We start from the raw sequence: 14,481 nt of genomic DNA, 5'->3' as shown, positions 1-14,481 counted from the left end.
TAATTTGACTAAAAAGCTGAAGTGTGTCTGAGACTTACGATACTCAGAGAGAGGGTCTTGCTATCACTAAAGTCTTCTAGTCTTAAAAAAAGTGGATCCTTAAAATTATTGCTGAGAATTAGGATTTGGGAGATATAAGTAATTCAGAAGTGCATTAGGTGCTCCAGTAGTTCAGCAAAGTGTACACTGTTATGCTGTCCTCACTGTTAAGAATGTATATTATGCCAAAAGTAAAATTTAACCTAAGCTCCAAACTAAGACCTAATCTTTCAAGTCAACACATCTATCTTGAAGCTCCACTGTCCTGACTTCTGTTCTGTTTCATTCAGAAATTACATTTAGACGCTGACAATAATCTAATTGCATCAAGGATTTTTAAGGCCTTTGCATCCATTTCTACTGAGATTTCCTATACCATTTGATAAAGAACAATAATGTATGTAAATTAAAGAACTGTACTGCTTAATTAATTTTTATTTCTGAAAGCCTGATGTAGATGATTAATATATTTATAAAGAACAAAGGAGGACAGGGAAACCATTTGAAAAAAAATACAGAATTAATGAGCGTGTCGATTACACTATTTATTTTTTCTCTAGCCTGAGGTTCTGGAACAAATACAAAACTTAAAGGAATTGTGGATGGACAATAATTCACTTCAGATGCTGCCTGGGGTATGGACATTTATATTATGTAATTATTTTCTTGTAAGATATAATGAATAATTGTGTGTGTGTGTGTACACACAGAGGGATTATTTTCATTTCATAATAGATGGAGATCTCCATCTTAGAATGTGCTATGAAATAAAACAAGACATTTTAAATGTTGCATTATTGCACAATAATATTGAAATGAGGAAATATTGTGCTATAGTAGCATTGTATAATTCTGTTGAATCTTGTTTTAATATGTGAAAATTCCCACTTTATTTGGTTTTTTGGTCATACATTTGTAAATTGTCATTTTCTTAAACTATATGTGTTTTTGAATGCTAGGGTAGTTATTGTGTTTTCCTGTCAGAAGGAAGGAAAATGGATGTTGATACATCTGGGCTTGGTTAGGCTGAAAATAACTTCTATGACAGATGGGCTATGGAAGCTTGGCGAGCATTGTGGATTGCACTACCCCAGAGGCTGTTTGTCAGGGTGAAAATCCTCTCTCTTTAGTTACTTCTGGAATACCTCAGTAGGCCTTCCATGATACCTTCTGAAGAAAAAAAACCCTCTTATTCCACCTAGCCCAATTGACATATTTAATGGGCAGACACTTTGTGAATGGTCTCATAGGAAAAAAAAACCTGAGTATGCTCAGAGTCCTTCATACATCCTGATGTAGGACAAGACGCATGCATGGCTTACACGTACAATCTGAGGCCTGAATCTCCTCATGATTCACTCTGTGTTTTGTTGTTGTGGCACAAATATACACTATATAATGTAACATCTAGAGAACCAAATCCTGCATGCACACTTCTAATTCAAACAATATACCCATTAAGCCAAATTCTGGCCCTATCTGTTTGTGCTCAGAGTCAAAAACATCCTCCCAGCACTAATCTACTCAGTACCTGCAGATACCTCAGTCTCTTCTCAGAGAGCTTCTTTCAGGTGCAATCAGATGGCCTTTATATGGCCACCTCTCCAAGAGTTAAGTCTGTAAAATCAACCTCTCCACTCCAGCTGGGACACAATGAATGCAGTGTGTTGCAGATGTTCCAGTGAGGGGTGTGGAGTTTCATTCCCAATTGTTTCATCCAGGGATATTGAATGGTATGTGCAGGAAAGAGAATCTCAAAATGGACTGCTCTAAAATGGACTGAAAACAGGAATGGAAACGGGGACTTTGAGAATGTTTCCTCCTCTATACCTCAGGCCAATCCATCTCTCTCACACTGGTGAGAGACAATGAGGAGTGATGATGGTGTCCCAGAGATGGGAAGCTACCCTCTGCCCCCACTTCTTTAGTAGGCCCAACAATCCTATAGGGTTACCATACGTCCGGATTTTCCCGGACATGTCCGGCTTTTTGGTCCCCAAATCCCCGTCCGGGGGGGAATTGCCAAAAAGCCGGACATGTCCGGGGAAATAGGGAGGCTAGGATCTCCGAATCTGTATGTGTGGGTCGCCCGCTGTGACATCATCTCGGTGCGACACTCGGCTCCTGCCCAGGGCATGCTGGGGGCTGTAGTCCGGCCGGGCCTCACACTCCAGGGAGAGCCGGGAGTGGGGAGCGGCCGAGAACTACAACTCCCAGCGGCCCCTGCAACACGACCAACGTGCCCCTGTGAGGCAGCAAGCCGTCGGAGGAGGGGGGCGCGGGCCCCTGTCCTTTGGGTGGGAGGTGTCTGTGGGTGCCGCTTGGCAGCCATCGCAGGGTTTGGGGGCGCCCCAGGGGGGGTTGTGGACACCAGCGCGTTGCGGGGAGCCGGCACTGTCCGGATTTGCGTCCCCCTGGGGCTGGAGTTGCGCCCCCAGCCCCGGGCACCAGTCACGTAGGGTTACCATACGTCCGGTTTTCTGCAATCAAACCCCCGTCCGGGGGGGAATTGCCAAAAAGCCGAACATGTCCGGGAAAAATACCGGACGGGCACTTCCTCTCCCGCGGCTCCTCTGCTCCTCCCCTGACTCAGACTTCAGCTCTGTTTAAGAGCCAAGCTGCCCGAGCCAGCGCTACCGGCTTCGGGCAGCCCCCGTGCCTCCGGACCCCAAGCCGCTGGCCGGGCTCTTCCCCTCCCGGGCTCCAGCTGTGCTGGGGAAGCGCCGGCCGGGGGTGCAGGGTCTGGCGGCTGCCCAGCAAACCGTGAAGCCGGTAGCGCTTGGGCAGTCCTTTTCGCGTGGCTGGGAGGGAGGAGGGGGAGTTAGGGCAGGGACTTTGGGGGAATGGGCGAAGGAGGGGCAGAGTTGGGGCGAGGGCAGGGGTGGGAAAGGGGAGAGGCCAGGGCCCGTGGAGTGTCCTCTTTTTTTATTTTTTAAATATGGTAACCCTACAATCCTAGGAACAGCTGGCCAGTTGCAAAGCTGAGTTATTTGGCAATAAGAATTTCCTGCTTGTACAGGAAACACTGGATGTAGTTTATTTAGGCCACAACTTTATTCTGTATTCCTTAATTACAGAGTACGTGCATTGCTTATATATATATAATGAGTTGCAACATCATAGCCTAACTCCCCTTTCATGTTTGCCCCAACTAAGTCTCCCTGAACCTGCGTGGGGAAGGTGAAAAAAAACAACAACCCTGCTTCACCTTGCTCACTCAGGCAGTGAGAGAAAAATTCCTTCCCAGCCCTCTGAGAAAGGAGTGACTAGTGCAGTGCCCACAGCAGATCCTGACAAAACCCGGTATTTCACCACTTTCACTGGAGGGAGGGTGGGTGCTGCTCCAGGTAAAAGATGGCTTTTCCTGCACTGGTATGAACCTATATAGTCTCCCCTCTCTTCTGGTCACCTGAGGGGATTGGGTCAGCGTCCCCATACTAACCTGGTCTGTAGCTCTCTAGCCCTTAAAGGGGCGCACACTTTTTCCCACAAGCAAGATCACAGCCACCACTGCTTAATGTACAGGGAGGTCATTTGTGCTAACAGGACTCTACTAGGAAGCGAATTAACCTTACTGCTTAGATTAGGTTCTAAGTCAAAACCAACTTGGCAGCTATGAGATCAAATGTAATACACCCTGTATACATTTTTAGAAACATTCAGTAGAAACCTACCGGTTTATCTCGAGATAAATTATGTCCAAACTTGCTGAGCTATTCTTCCATTTTCTACCATATAATGCATTTCACATACTTAGCAATGTGAGAATTGCCATACCAGATTAGACCAATGGCCTATGCAGACCTTATCCTGTTTCTGACAGTGGCCAGTACTGGGTGTTTCAGAGTAAAATGTAAAATCTCTAGTAATGAACAACTATCCAGTAAGATGCAGTCATAGTGCAGAGCTCTCTGCACCTTTTCCTTGGTCTTTCCAAGTGCTCCTCCCTCAGCAATCAGCCTTTTACCTATGCCTGGGAAGAATCCTTCAGTTTTCCCACTCTTAGACCAGGGCCAGGACTACAGTACCCTGTGGGTGGTTTTTTAACACAATAAAATATTTAGACACATATCTGTCTTACTTTTAGGCTTATGTAGACATAGCTAATTACACACACCCCTACCTCTGAGGAGTTGGATTCAGACTGCTCCCCAGCAGTTTCTTCCTCACTCTTTGCCTGTTCTTTGGGGACTGCCTCTTTATGTACCCCAGAGTTCTTTGTTTCACTTTTTCCCACCTGGATTCCCCCTCCTGTAGCTCAGCATGGTCCGAAGTAAAACTTAAAAAATGAGTGACACCTACATTCTCCTTTCTTCTTACGTGGCATCTCCATTACTGGAGGTTTGCAACCATAGTAGACATTCTGTACAATCCTCGCCTAATCTCTTTAGGACGAATAATCCTTTTGATCCACCCAGGATACCACATTGTCCATCCAAGAGCTTCTTTTTCTTCTTCAAGTGCTTGCTCATGTTGATTCCATTCTAAGTGTGCGAGTGCCCACATTCGGGGTCATTGGAGATTTTTCCGTAGGGCTGGCTGTGGCACTCCCTTGAGTGCTGCGCTCATGCATCGGTATATTAGGCGCCGCTGGCCCTATGCCCTCTCAGTTCCTTCTTACCGCCCATGGTGGTTGATTGGAGCTCCTTTCCTTGCGTAGCAAGGGCTAGCGGTTTCATCTCTTCTGACTTCGAGCCTTAGGGCTTCGTAAACAGTTGTTTATAGTAGTTAATGTTAAGTAGTTGTTAAGTGTGGTTAGGAGTTAGAAGTTAAAGTCCAAGCGAAGACTTTGCCCCAGGCGGGGCATGCCCTGGTCTCCAGGGTTTAAGCCCTGTGTGGACTGTAAAAGGCCTATGCCTCTAAGTAACCCCCACAGCAGCTGCCTCAAGTGCTTGGGAGAAATCACATGTGAAGGAGAAGTGTCATATTTGTAAAAATTTCTGACCCAGGACTCGGAAAGAGCGGGATATTGGTTTGTGGGCTCTCCTCATGGAGGCTGCCCTTCGTCCGGCTTCCGAGCTATCCCACCAAGACTTGCCTAGTATGTTGGCCCCCTGTCGCCAGTGCACAGAAAGAAAACGAAGAAGCACGGCTTCCCAGCACTGGGCAAGAAAGGCCATGGGGCATCAGGTAAAGGACCCAGTTCGGGCCTCCCTGCCACTCTGGAGCCACATGGACGTGCCTCCACAGTCGGGGCCCTTAGCCCCTTAAAGGATCCACCACTGACTCCCAAGAGTGGTAGGGACCTAAACTTCTGGTGGCATCAACGCCTTCACCAGTGCTGAGAGAGCAGAGACCTCTGCCGGTGTGTGCCACAAGAAGCAGCAAAGGCTCCCTATGAGGGCAAGCCAGCCGCCAAGACCCCTCAGGGGGCAGTGGAGTACCAACGATCCTCCAAGACAAGGCAGTGCTCTCCATCTCCGCACTGCAGATCTCTGGTGTCACAGCCCAGATCCTCTGGGGCTCGCCCTCAGTCACCAGCATCGCGATTGCAGTCCCTGTCATCTCGACGCGGATCGCCTAGGAGGAGGTGCAAGTCTCCGTACTACGGGCACCGTTCGCCCTCCCACCAGTCATCTTCTTGGTGCAGATCTCGGTCCTCTGCCCCGTGGGAACACTGCCCGTTATGATTCCAGTCCGCCCCGGCACTGGTCCCCTCAATACTGGCACCGATCTTCTAACTCCAAACACTGGTCTCTGGCATCGACGCTCAGCAGGCAGTCACAGGCATCGACGGTCCTGCCGTGGTCACCAGAAGGGGATTCTATGGGCACGGAAGGGCAGTTCAGCCCCCGCCCAGACCCCATCGGTGATTGGGCACCTGAGGCTGCGCCAACATCTCTGGCACTGCCTTGACAGCACGGCAAGTGCAGTGGCCATATTGGAGTGCGTAGGCACGCTGGTGATGACGATGCCCCCTTTGCACCGCTCATCTACTGCCACCTCGGAAAAACAGCTGGCGGTACCGGCAGCACTGGGTTCGGTGCATGAGACCCATTCAGCAGTCAGGGTAGAGGAGACAGCGCACACTCCAAAACTACCCTCCCCCACGGGGGATGATGCTTCCCCTGGCCGTACAGTCATTGTCATCATCCCCGGACGAGGCGGTCGCGGGACCCTCAAGGGCTAGCCCACCCGACCATTTTAAAGAACACTAGGCCCTGCTCCAATGGGTGGCCAAGAACTTGGGCCTAGAGGAGGAGAGGGCTGAGCAGGCGGACACCTTGTTCAATGTCCTCTCAGCCTCTACCCTGGCACACGTTGCACTATCAATGCATGACGGGGTCTTGAAAATTGCCAAGACCCTCTGGCAAACCCCGTTGTCCATCCCTCCCACCTCCAAAAGGGCAGAAAAGAAGTACTTCATCTCAGCCAGGGTGTTCGAGAACCTTTATACCCACCCACCTCCGGGCTCGCTGGTTGTCTCTGCAGCCAACAAACGGGACAAGCAGGGGCACACTAGTTCAACTCCCAAAAATAAAGGCCAAAAGACTTGACCTTTTGGGGAGAAAAATTTATTTAACAGCCAGCCTGCAATTTGGGTGGCAAACCATCAGGCCCTCTTGGGCGGGTACAATTTTAACATATGGGACTCCCTCCGGAAGTTCAAGGAGTCCCTCCCTCAGGGTCTGGCCCAGGAATTCAGCACCCTGGTGGTGGAGGGCATCACGGTGGCTAGGTGCTCTCTCCAGATCACGTCACACTTTGCAGCTAGGGTGGTCGCGTCCGCAGTGGTCATGAAGCGCAGCTCCTGGCTTCACACCACTGGCCTGTCCCAAGAGATGTAGACCTCTATGCAGGACCTCCGATTTGATGGGAACGGTCTCTTTTTGGAGCAGACTGATGCGAGGCTGCATGGGTTAAAGGACTTGGGCCACCCTTCGCTTGCTGGGCATGCATACGCTGCAGTCTGCATGGAAGCAGTTCCGGCCACCCTCCCGCCAAGACCTTGGCAGCTTCGTCAGGCATCTGCAAGGGGAAGGGATAGAAATATGAGCTTCCGTTGTCAACGCCCTTCCTTCACCCATTCAGCCTGGCCCGGCAAAGCATCCCAGGGGCCAGAAGTGCTCATTTTGAAGGTAAGCTCGAGAGCGACACCCCAGTCAATTCCCTGGATCCATCTTGTTCTTTCCTTGACTATCTTCATCCCCACCGTTCGGCCTGGTCGTGGGTCACTTTGGATCGCTGGGTGATGGACATAGTATCTCGGGGCTATATCCTGCAATTTTTGACCGCCCCTCCTTCCTCTTCCTTCTTCAGGGTCCCTTCTCATGAGCAACTGCTTGTCCAAGAGGTCGAGTATCCTGCATCTTGGGGCAGTGGAGGAGGTCCCTCGGGAAGGGAAAAGGGGTCTATTCCCGCTACTTCCTAATCCTGAAGGCAAAAGGGGGCCTCAGACCTATTCTGGACCTGCATCGCCTCAACAAATCTCTTAGAAAGTTTGAAGTTTTGCATGGTCTCCCTGGCCTCCATCATCCCCTCCCTGGATCTGGTACGCTGCCGTTGACTTGAAGGACTCTTAATTCCATATTCCAAGGTCACAGATGTTTCCTCCGGTTCATAGTGGGTGGATGCCATTTTCAATTCACAGTGCTGCCCTTTGGCCTCTCATCGGCCCCGAGGGTGTTCACAAAATGTATGGTGCCAATGGCTGCTTACCTGAGACATCTGGCTCATCAAAGGGCAAGTGCAGAGAAGCCTCAATTTGGTGTGTTGCACCTGCTGCGACATGGGACTGTTAATAAACGAGAAAACATCCACCTTTACTGCTGGTCCAGCTAATAGAATTCATTGGGGCGGTTCTTGACTCCACACGACCGAGAGCCTTCCTTCCAGAAATGTGTTTTTAGGCCATGTTGGACCTGATCTCCTATGTAAAGAACCACTCACTCACCATGGCTCACACTTGCCTGTGGTGGTTGGGCCACAAGGCCATATGTACATACATGGTCAGCCATGCTCAGTTCCATGTCCGGCTTCTACAAGCGTGGCTGGTGTTGGTCTACATCCTCAACAGGCACAACCTAGACCAGGTAATCAGGGTGCTGGACCACATCAGGTCATTCCTGGATTGGTGGTTGGACCCCAGGTCAGTGTTGGAGGGAGTCCCCTTCGCGACCGAGTCTCTGTCACTGACCCTGGTCTCTGATGCTTCGGACCTGCGCTGGGGAGTGCACCTGGGCGAGGTAAGCACCCAGGGATGCTGATTGTGGGACAATCTGGCCCTCCACATCAACGTCCGGGAGCTCAGAGTGGTTAGCTTGGCCTGCCAGGCTTTCTTGCCCCTTCTGAAGGGCAAGGTGGTATAGATCCTGACAGACAATACCACCGCGATGTATTACATCAACAGGCAAGGCGGTGCCAAGTCTTCAGCCCTTTGTCAAGAAACTCTCTTCCTTTAGGTTTTTTGTGTGTGGCATGCCATTCATCTGATACCTGCACACCTGCCTGAAACCAGGAATATCTTAGAAGATCACCTCAGCAGGACTTTCTCATCTCACCACGAGTAGTCGCTCCATCTGAGGCGGTCAGCATAATCTTCCAGAGGTGGGGGACCCCCAGGTAGACCTGTTTGTGTCCAGGCAGAACAGAAAATGCCATGTGTTCTATTGGATCTAGGGGATGGACAGGTGCTCCCTATCAGCCTTTTTCATTCCGTGGTCGGGGGCGCTGATATATGCCTTCCTGCCAGTGCTGTTGATTCACTGGGTCCTTGTGAAGATCAAGCAAGACAGAGCGAGAATTATCCTAATAGTCCTCGCCAGCACTGGTTTGGCACGTTGCTGAGCCTTTCGGTAGCTTCCACACTGGCCAGATCTGCTGTCCCAGAACCACGGCAGCCTTTTGCACCCGAACCTGGTGTCACTGCACTTGATGGCTTGGCTACTACATGGCTAAGCATGGACGAATGGGCATGCTTGGCCCACGTTCAGCAAGTCTTGCTGGGTAGCAGAAAACCCTCCACCAGAGCTACTTACCTGGCCACATGGAAAAGGTTAATGTGCTGAGCCTCGGAACAGTGTATTCAGGCCGAGCAGGCCCCACTACAGGAGATCCTGGATTATCTGCCGCACCTCAGACTCCATGGTTTGTCCCTGTCATCGATCAAGGTTCACCTGGCCGCTGTCTTGGCTTTCCATCCTCCAATCCAAGGCAGGTCAATCTTCACTTATGACATGACGGCATTGTTTTTGAAAGGCTAGGAGCATCTCTACCTGCAAGCCTGGGATCCCATCCCTCCCTGGGAACTGAATCTCGTGTTGTCGAGGCTCATGGGACTGCCTGCTCTCTCCTGCTTCTCTCCTGGAAGGTTTTGTTCCTGGTCGTGATAATGTCAGCCCACAGGGTGTCCGAGATCAGGGAACTTACTTCGGAGCCGCCCTATATGTCTTCTACAAGGATAAGGTCCAGCTGCGACCACATCCAGTGTTTCTACCCAAGGTCATTTCCCAGTTTCATACTGGCTAGGACATACTTACCCGTCTTCTTTCCAAAGGCTCATGCGTCAGATGAGGCACACAGGCTACATATCCTGGACATCAGGAGGGCACTGTCCTTCTATATAGATAGAACAGGGTCATTCCTTAAGTCAACACAGATGTTCATTGCGGTGGCAGACAGAATGAAAGGTCTCCCAGTGTCTGCTCAGAGGATTTCATCCTGGATCATGGCCTGCATCCACTACTGCTATGAGCCGGTGAAGATGCCTCCGCCGGCCATCATGACGGCACACTTGATTAAGGCACAAGCGTTGTCAGTGGCCTTCCTGGCACAGGTGCCAATCCAAGAGATCTGTAGGGCCGCTACCTGATCATCTGTCCACACATTTGAGTCGCTATGTACACTTATCCAGCAAGCTCGAGATGACGGTGGCTTTGGCAGAGCAGTGCTGCAAGACTGTGAACTCTGAGCCCATCTCCATTGATACTGCTTGTGTGTCAACTAGAATGGAATCAACATGAGCAAGCACTCAAAATAAAAATGGTTACCTACCTTTCGTAACTGTTGTTCTTTGAGATGTGTTCCTCATGTTCATTCCATTACCTGCCGTCCTGACCCTCTGTCAGAGTTGCTGGCAAGAAGGAACTGAGAAGGCATAGGGCTGGCAGCGCCTGATATACCGCCGCATGAGCGCGGCACTCAAGGGGGCGCCACAGCTGGCCCTACAGATACCGCTAAGGCTAAAATCTCTGATGACTGCATATTTGGGCATGCGCACACCTAGAATGGAATGGACATGAGCAATACATCTTGAAGAACAACAGTTAAGAATGGTAGGTAACTGTTTTTTCTGCCTTGTTCTTTGTATATCAATTGTCTCTTCCAGTGCCTATAAACATGCCTTGCACTGAATCTCTTAAAAGGTGCCCTGAACTCAAATCTATCTTTTCATACAGTTTTCATTCATCTGGCAAGCATCTGCTGAGTTCCGATTATCTCCAATACTTTTTTGTTGGTTAATTATCTATCCATGATATTTTCAGAATTCTTCTCTAATACCATAATTTGAAGGATTGTAATTTCTTTTTTTCAATTGTCTGCATATCCATGTTTCATATCTGTATTTTAATAACGACCAAATGTAAGTCCTCTTTTAAATACTAATAAATCTGAAGCTATTATCCCCTTTCCTGCATACCTGGAAGTAATCTGTGCTTGAATTAACTACTTGTGATCATAAAGCAAAGAACACAGAAACAAAATAAACAGGTGGAACATATATCATTCCTAAAATATTATAGGCAGCTCCCATGTCCTTCACGGATGTCCATGAGGGAATCAAGGCAGGGGTTGTTTTTGTTTATGTATTTAAACATGAGTATTGATATCCCTCATTTAATTTTGCAGTAAGAACAAAGTAATTACTGTAGATCAGTGGTTTTCAAATTGTGGAATGTAAGGCACTGGGTTGCGGCGGCTCTATCAGCACCGCCGACTGGGCCATAAAAAGTCCCGTCGGTGGTGCTGCCCAGCTAAGGCAGGCTAGTTCCTATCTGTTCTGACACCGTGCTGTGCCCCGGAAGCAGCCAGCAGCAGGTCTGGTTCCTGGGCTGCCCCCGCATGGAGTTGCTTGCATGCCTCCACCTAGAATCCGGACCTGCTGCTGATCGCTTCCGGGACATAGTGCGGTCTGCGGTGCCAGGAGAGGCAGCAAGCCTGCCTTAGCACCCCCACTGCACCACTGACTAGGAGGCACCCCAGGTAAGCCCGCACATCAATCCCTTACCCAAGCCCTGAGCCCCCTCCAAACCCAGAGCCCCTTCCTGTACCCCTGTCCCCGCCTCAGAGTCTGTACCCCCAGCCCAGAGCCCTAACCCCCTCCCACACCTCAAACCCCTCATCCCCAGCCCTGGGCCCTCCCTCCCACCCGCAAACTCGGACCCCCCTCCTGCATCCCAAACCCCTCATCCCCAGCCCCACACTAGAGCCTGCACCCCCAGCCCAGAGCCCTAACCCCCTCCCATACCCCAACACTCTCATCCCCAGCTCTGTTGGGTCGCATAAAGGGCATCAACAATTTCTTCAACTGGGTCGCCAGAAAATTTTTTTGAAAACCACTGCTGTAGCTTATAACAGAACTTGAAAGAAAAAATAATTGCATGTAGCTCATGTTAATGTTACTGTGCTGCATTATCTCACAATAACTGGCAATTATCTTGTCACTACTGTAGGTCCACCTCTGCCTAGTTTTTCAATATGTTTATTCTACATGCAAGTTTAATACATATAAACTTCAGAAAAATCACAAGCACTGCTTATGTTAATTTTTCCAGGTGAACTTTTATTTCAATGCTACTCTAGCAGTCCAAAAATCATTTCCTTTCTAAATGTTACATTTGATTTGTCAGATGTGATTTGTCATGGATACATCTTTAAAATTATAGTTGCCATTTTTACTAGGGCTACAGCTTTTTAGAAAGTATTAACTACCTAACTTCAGTTTGGGCTACTAACACTTTAATGTTAAACAGATTTTGAGAGAGATCCCAGAAGGCTACAGAATTCCTTAGGGTAACCAACTTGATTTGGGCAGTGAATTATTGCCTTTTAAGATCCAGCCAGCTTTTAAGTCAGCATCCATAATTGTATAAAATTTAGACCACATCGGCTTCACCCCTAGAAAAACTTATTCAAACACCTAGTGTCACACTGAGGTCAAAGACAACTGGGGCTGTTCTACACTGAAAACTTACATTGGCATAGCTATGTCTGTCTGAGGTGTCAAAAATCCACACCTCTGGGAGATGTAACTATGTCTATCTAACCCCCAGTGTAGGCTAGGTCGATGGAAGAATTCGTCCGTTGACCTAGCTTCCACCTCTTGGGAAGGTGGGTTAACTACAGTAATGGCACAACTGCTGCTATTGCTGTAGTAAGTGTATACGCTGAAGCCCTATAGTGGTGCAGCTGCAGCGTTTTAAGTGTAGACATACCCTCACATAAGTATAGACTGATTGTCAGAGTAAGAGTTCCTAGGATTGGTTCCTAGTTAAAGAACCAATGGCCCTTTAGTGATTTTTTTTTTTAATTTATTTTGAAAAAACAATTTTTTTTGCAGAGTTGATTGGGCTGGTACAGCTAAACAACAAAAAACAAGCAATAGTTGATTTTCCAATTGCCTGGAATTATAGCAAATTTTAGAGGATTTTTAATGCTGATGACCACCATTTTATTAAGCTTTATATAATCACATAATTTTTAGAAATAACATCAATTGTTTTCAACTTTCTCAGATGTCAGTCCTTCCTTGTGTGGTTATCTGAACAGGAAAGCTCTCAAATCAGATTAATTTTATTGAAGCAACAGCAATCTGGGTAAAAATAAACATTCAGATAGCAAAAGATAAGTCTGGGCTACTACTGTATGTTTCTGTTAAGCATTAGAGATTCCTATGGAATGCATATATGCTCAGCTAACCCTGTTTATACCATGTCGTTAAGTCTATAGGGAAGTTAAAGCAGTTGGTGTACCTGGATATGTCAAAAAACAGGATAGAAACTGTTGACTTGGATGTATCAGGATGTGAAGCACTTGAAGATCTCCTATTGTCATCCAATATGTTACAACAACTGCCAGACTCTCTAGGTGAGAAGAGTAAATGCTGATTGATAAGCTTTTAAATTTGTTGGTGTTATTTATATCTCTGTAGCAGACAAGGGCCTGAGTTACCAAGCTAGAATCCAGTCCTGAATATAAACTACCCCCAAGTTCAAGAGTTGTTTATATTTGGTGCTCTGGATCAAATTGCAAAGATAGTATCAGGATCTGCATCTAGATACAAACTTTCCCCCATATTTGGAGGAACTGAGATCTGGGTGTTCTAGTTCTGGATCATCTCTACTTTACAGTAAAGAAAGGTATTATTGGTCAAGTCAATCAATGTCAATTTGATAGTGTGTATGACAGTCCATTTATAGATACTAATTGCTTTAAAATCTAAGGGACAAATCCTGCTCTGTTACAATGGTGCAACCGAAATTGACACCAATGGGGATGCATCAATATAAGTGTGAGAAGACATGGGGTCAAAATATTTTATTTTCTGTTTTTGACTATTTGGTTTACATATAATTTCTAATGGAATTATTATTACTTCTGCAATTACAGATACTTACAAAACAAATATGCATATTCCTGTAAAGATTTACTTTTTTGTTACTTTGCAATCTTACTTTACTTTACACTATTTAAAAAAAGTTCAAAACTGTTCAATCTAAAAGATTTGTATTATTTTTATCAGAATATGCCATATACTTAAAATAATCTGATAATAATAAAGGCCATATTACTAGACATGGTATGTAGATAGATGACATTCAAGCTGAGTCCTTTTCATCTAAGTACTGTACGTTCATTTTCTATGCACGGTCAGCATCTTTATTTGGTATTACAAAGTTTAAACATGTCAAATACAATTTAATTTTAAGTGCCAAATGCAAATATTGGGCCCCATTCAGCAAAGCACTGAAGCATATGCTTAACTTTCAGCCCATGCTTAAAAGTTTAGCTGAATCAAGGCCATTTTCAGTTAAATATATGGAAATATTTTATCTTCATTAAAAATGAAATGTACACTTCTACCCCACTATAATGAGACCCGATATAACACGGGTTTGCATATAGCGCAGTAGCAGTGGGGCTCTGGCGGCGCGTTAAAGGGTCCGGGGCTCCGGCTGCTGCGGGGTGCCCCTGGCCCCTTAAATCATGGCCGGAGCCCTGCCGCCGTTACCCCCAGGGCTGTGGCAGCAGGGCTCGGCCAGCAATTTAAAGGGCCTGGGGCTCCCTGCAGCCGGAGCCCTGGGCTCTTTAAATCACCACTGGAGCCCTGCCACCGCTATCCCGATATAACGGCGTTTCATCTATAATGCGGTAGGGATTTTTGGCTCCCCACAACTGCATTATATCGGGGTAGAGGTGTATATAGAACAAAGTCATTTTGAC

At 47.5% G+C, this 14,481-nt stretch overlaps 1 protein-coding gene across 6 annotated transcripts in view; it reads left to right on the top strand.

Moving 5' to 3' along the window:
- The window catches only part of LRRC7 (leucine rich repeat containing 7), a 335,582-nt gene that overhangs the window by 214,239 nt on the left and 106,862 nt on the right, over nucleotides 1–14,481 (top strand). For all 6 annotated transcript variants that reach the window (XM_034779104.1, XM_034779107.1, XM_034779103.1 and 3 more), the window contains 2 exons: nucleotides 600–674; nucleotides 12,981–13,125. In XM_034779104.1, coding sequence (XP_034634995.1) covers nucleotides 600–674; nucleotides 12,981–13,125 — 220 coding nt within the window. The remainder of the gene's footprint in view (nucleotides 1–599; nucleotides 675–12,980; nucleotides 13,126–14,481) is intronic.

This window comes from Trachemys scripta, chromosome 8, assembly GCF_013100865.1.
Source record: "Trachemys scripta elegans isolate TJP31775 chromosome 8, CAS_Tse_1.0, whole genome shotgun sequence".
Lineage (NCBI taxonomy): Eukaryota > Metazoa > Chordata > Testudines > Emydidae > Trachemys > Trachemys scripta.
The sequence above is the reverse complement of the archived record's forward strand: the minus strand, read 5'-3'. Positions and strand labels throughout refer to the sequence as shown.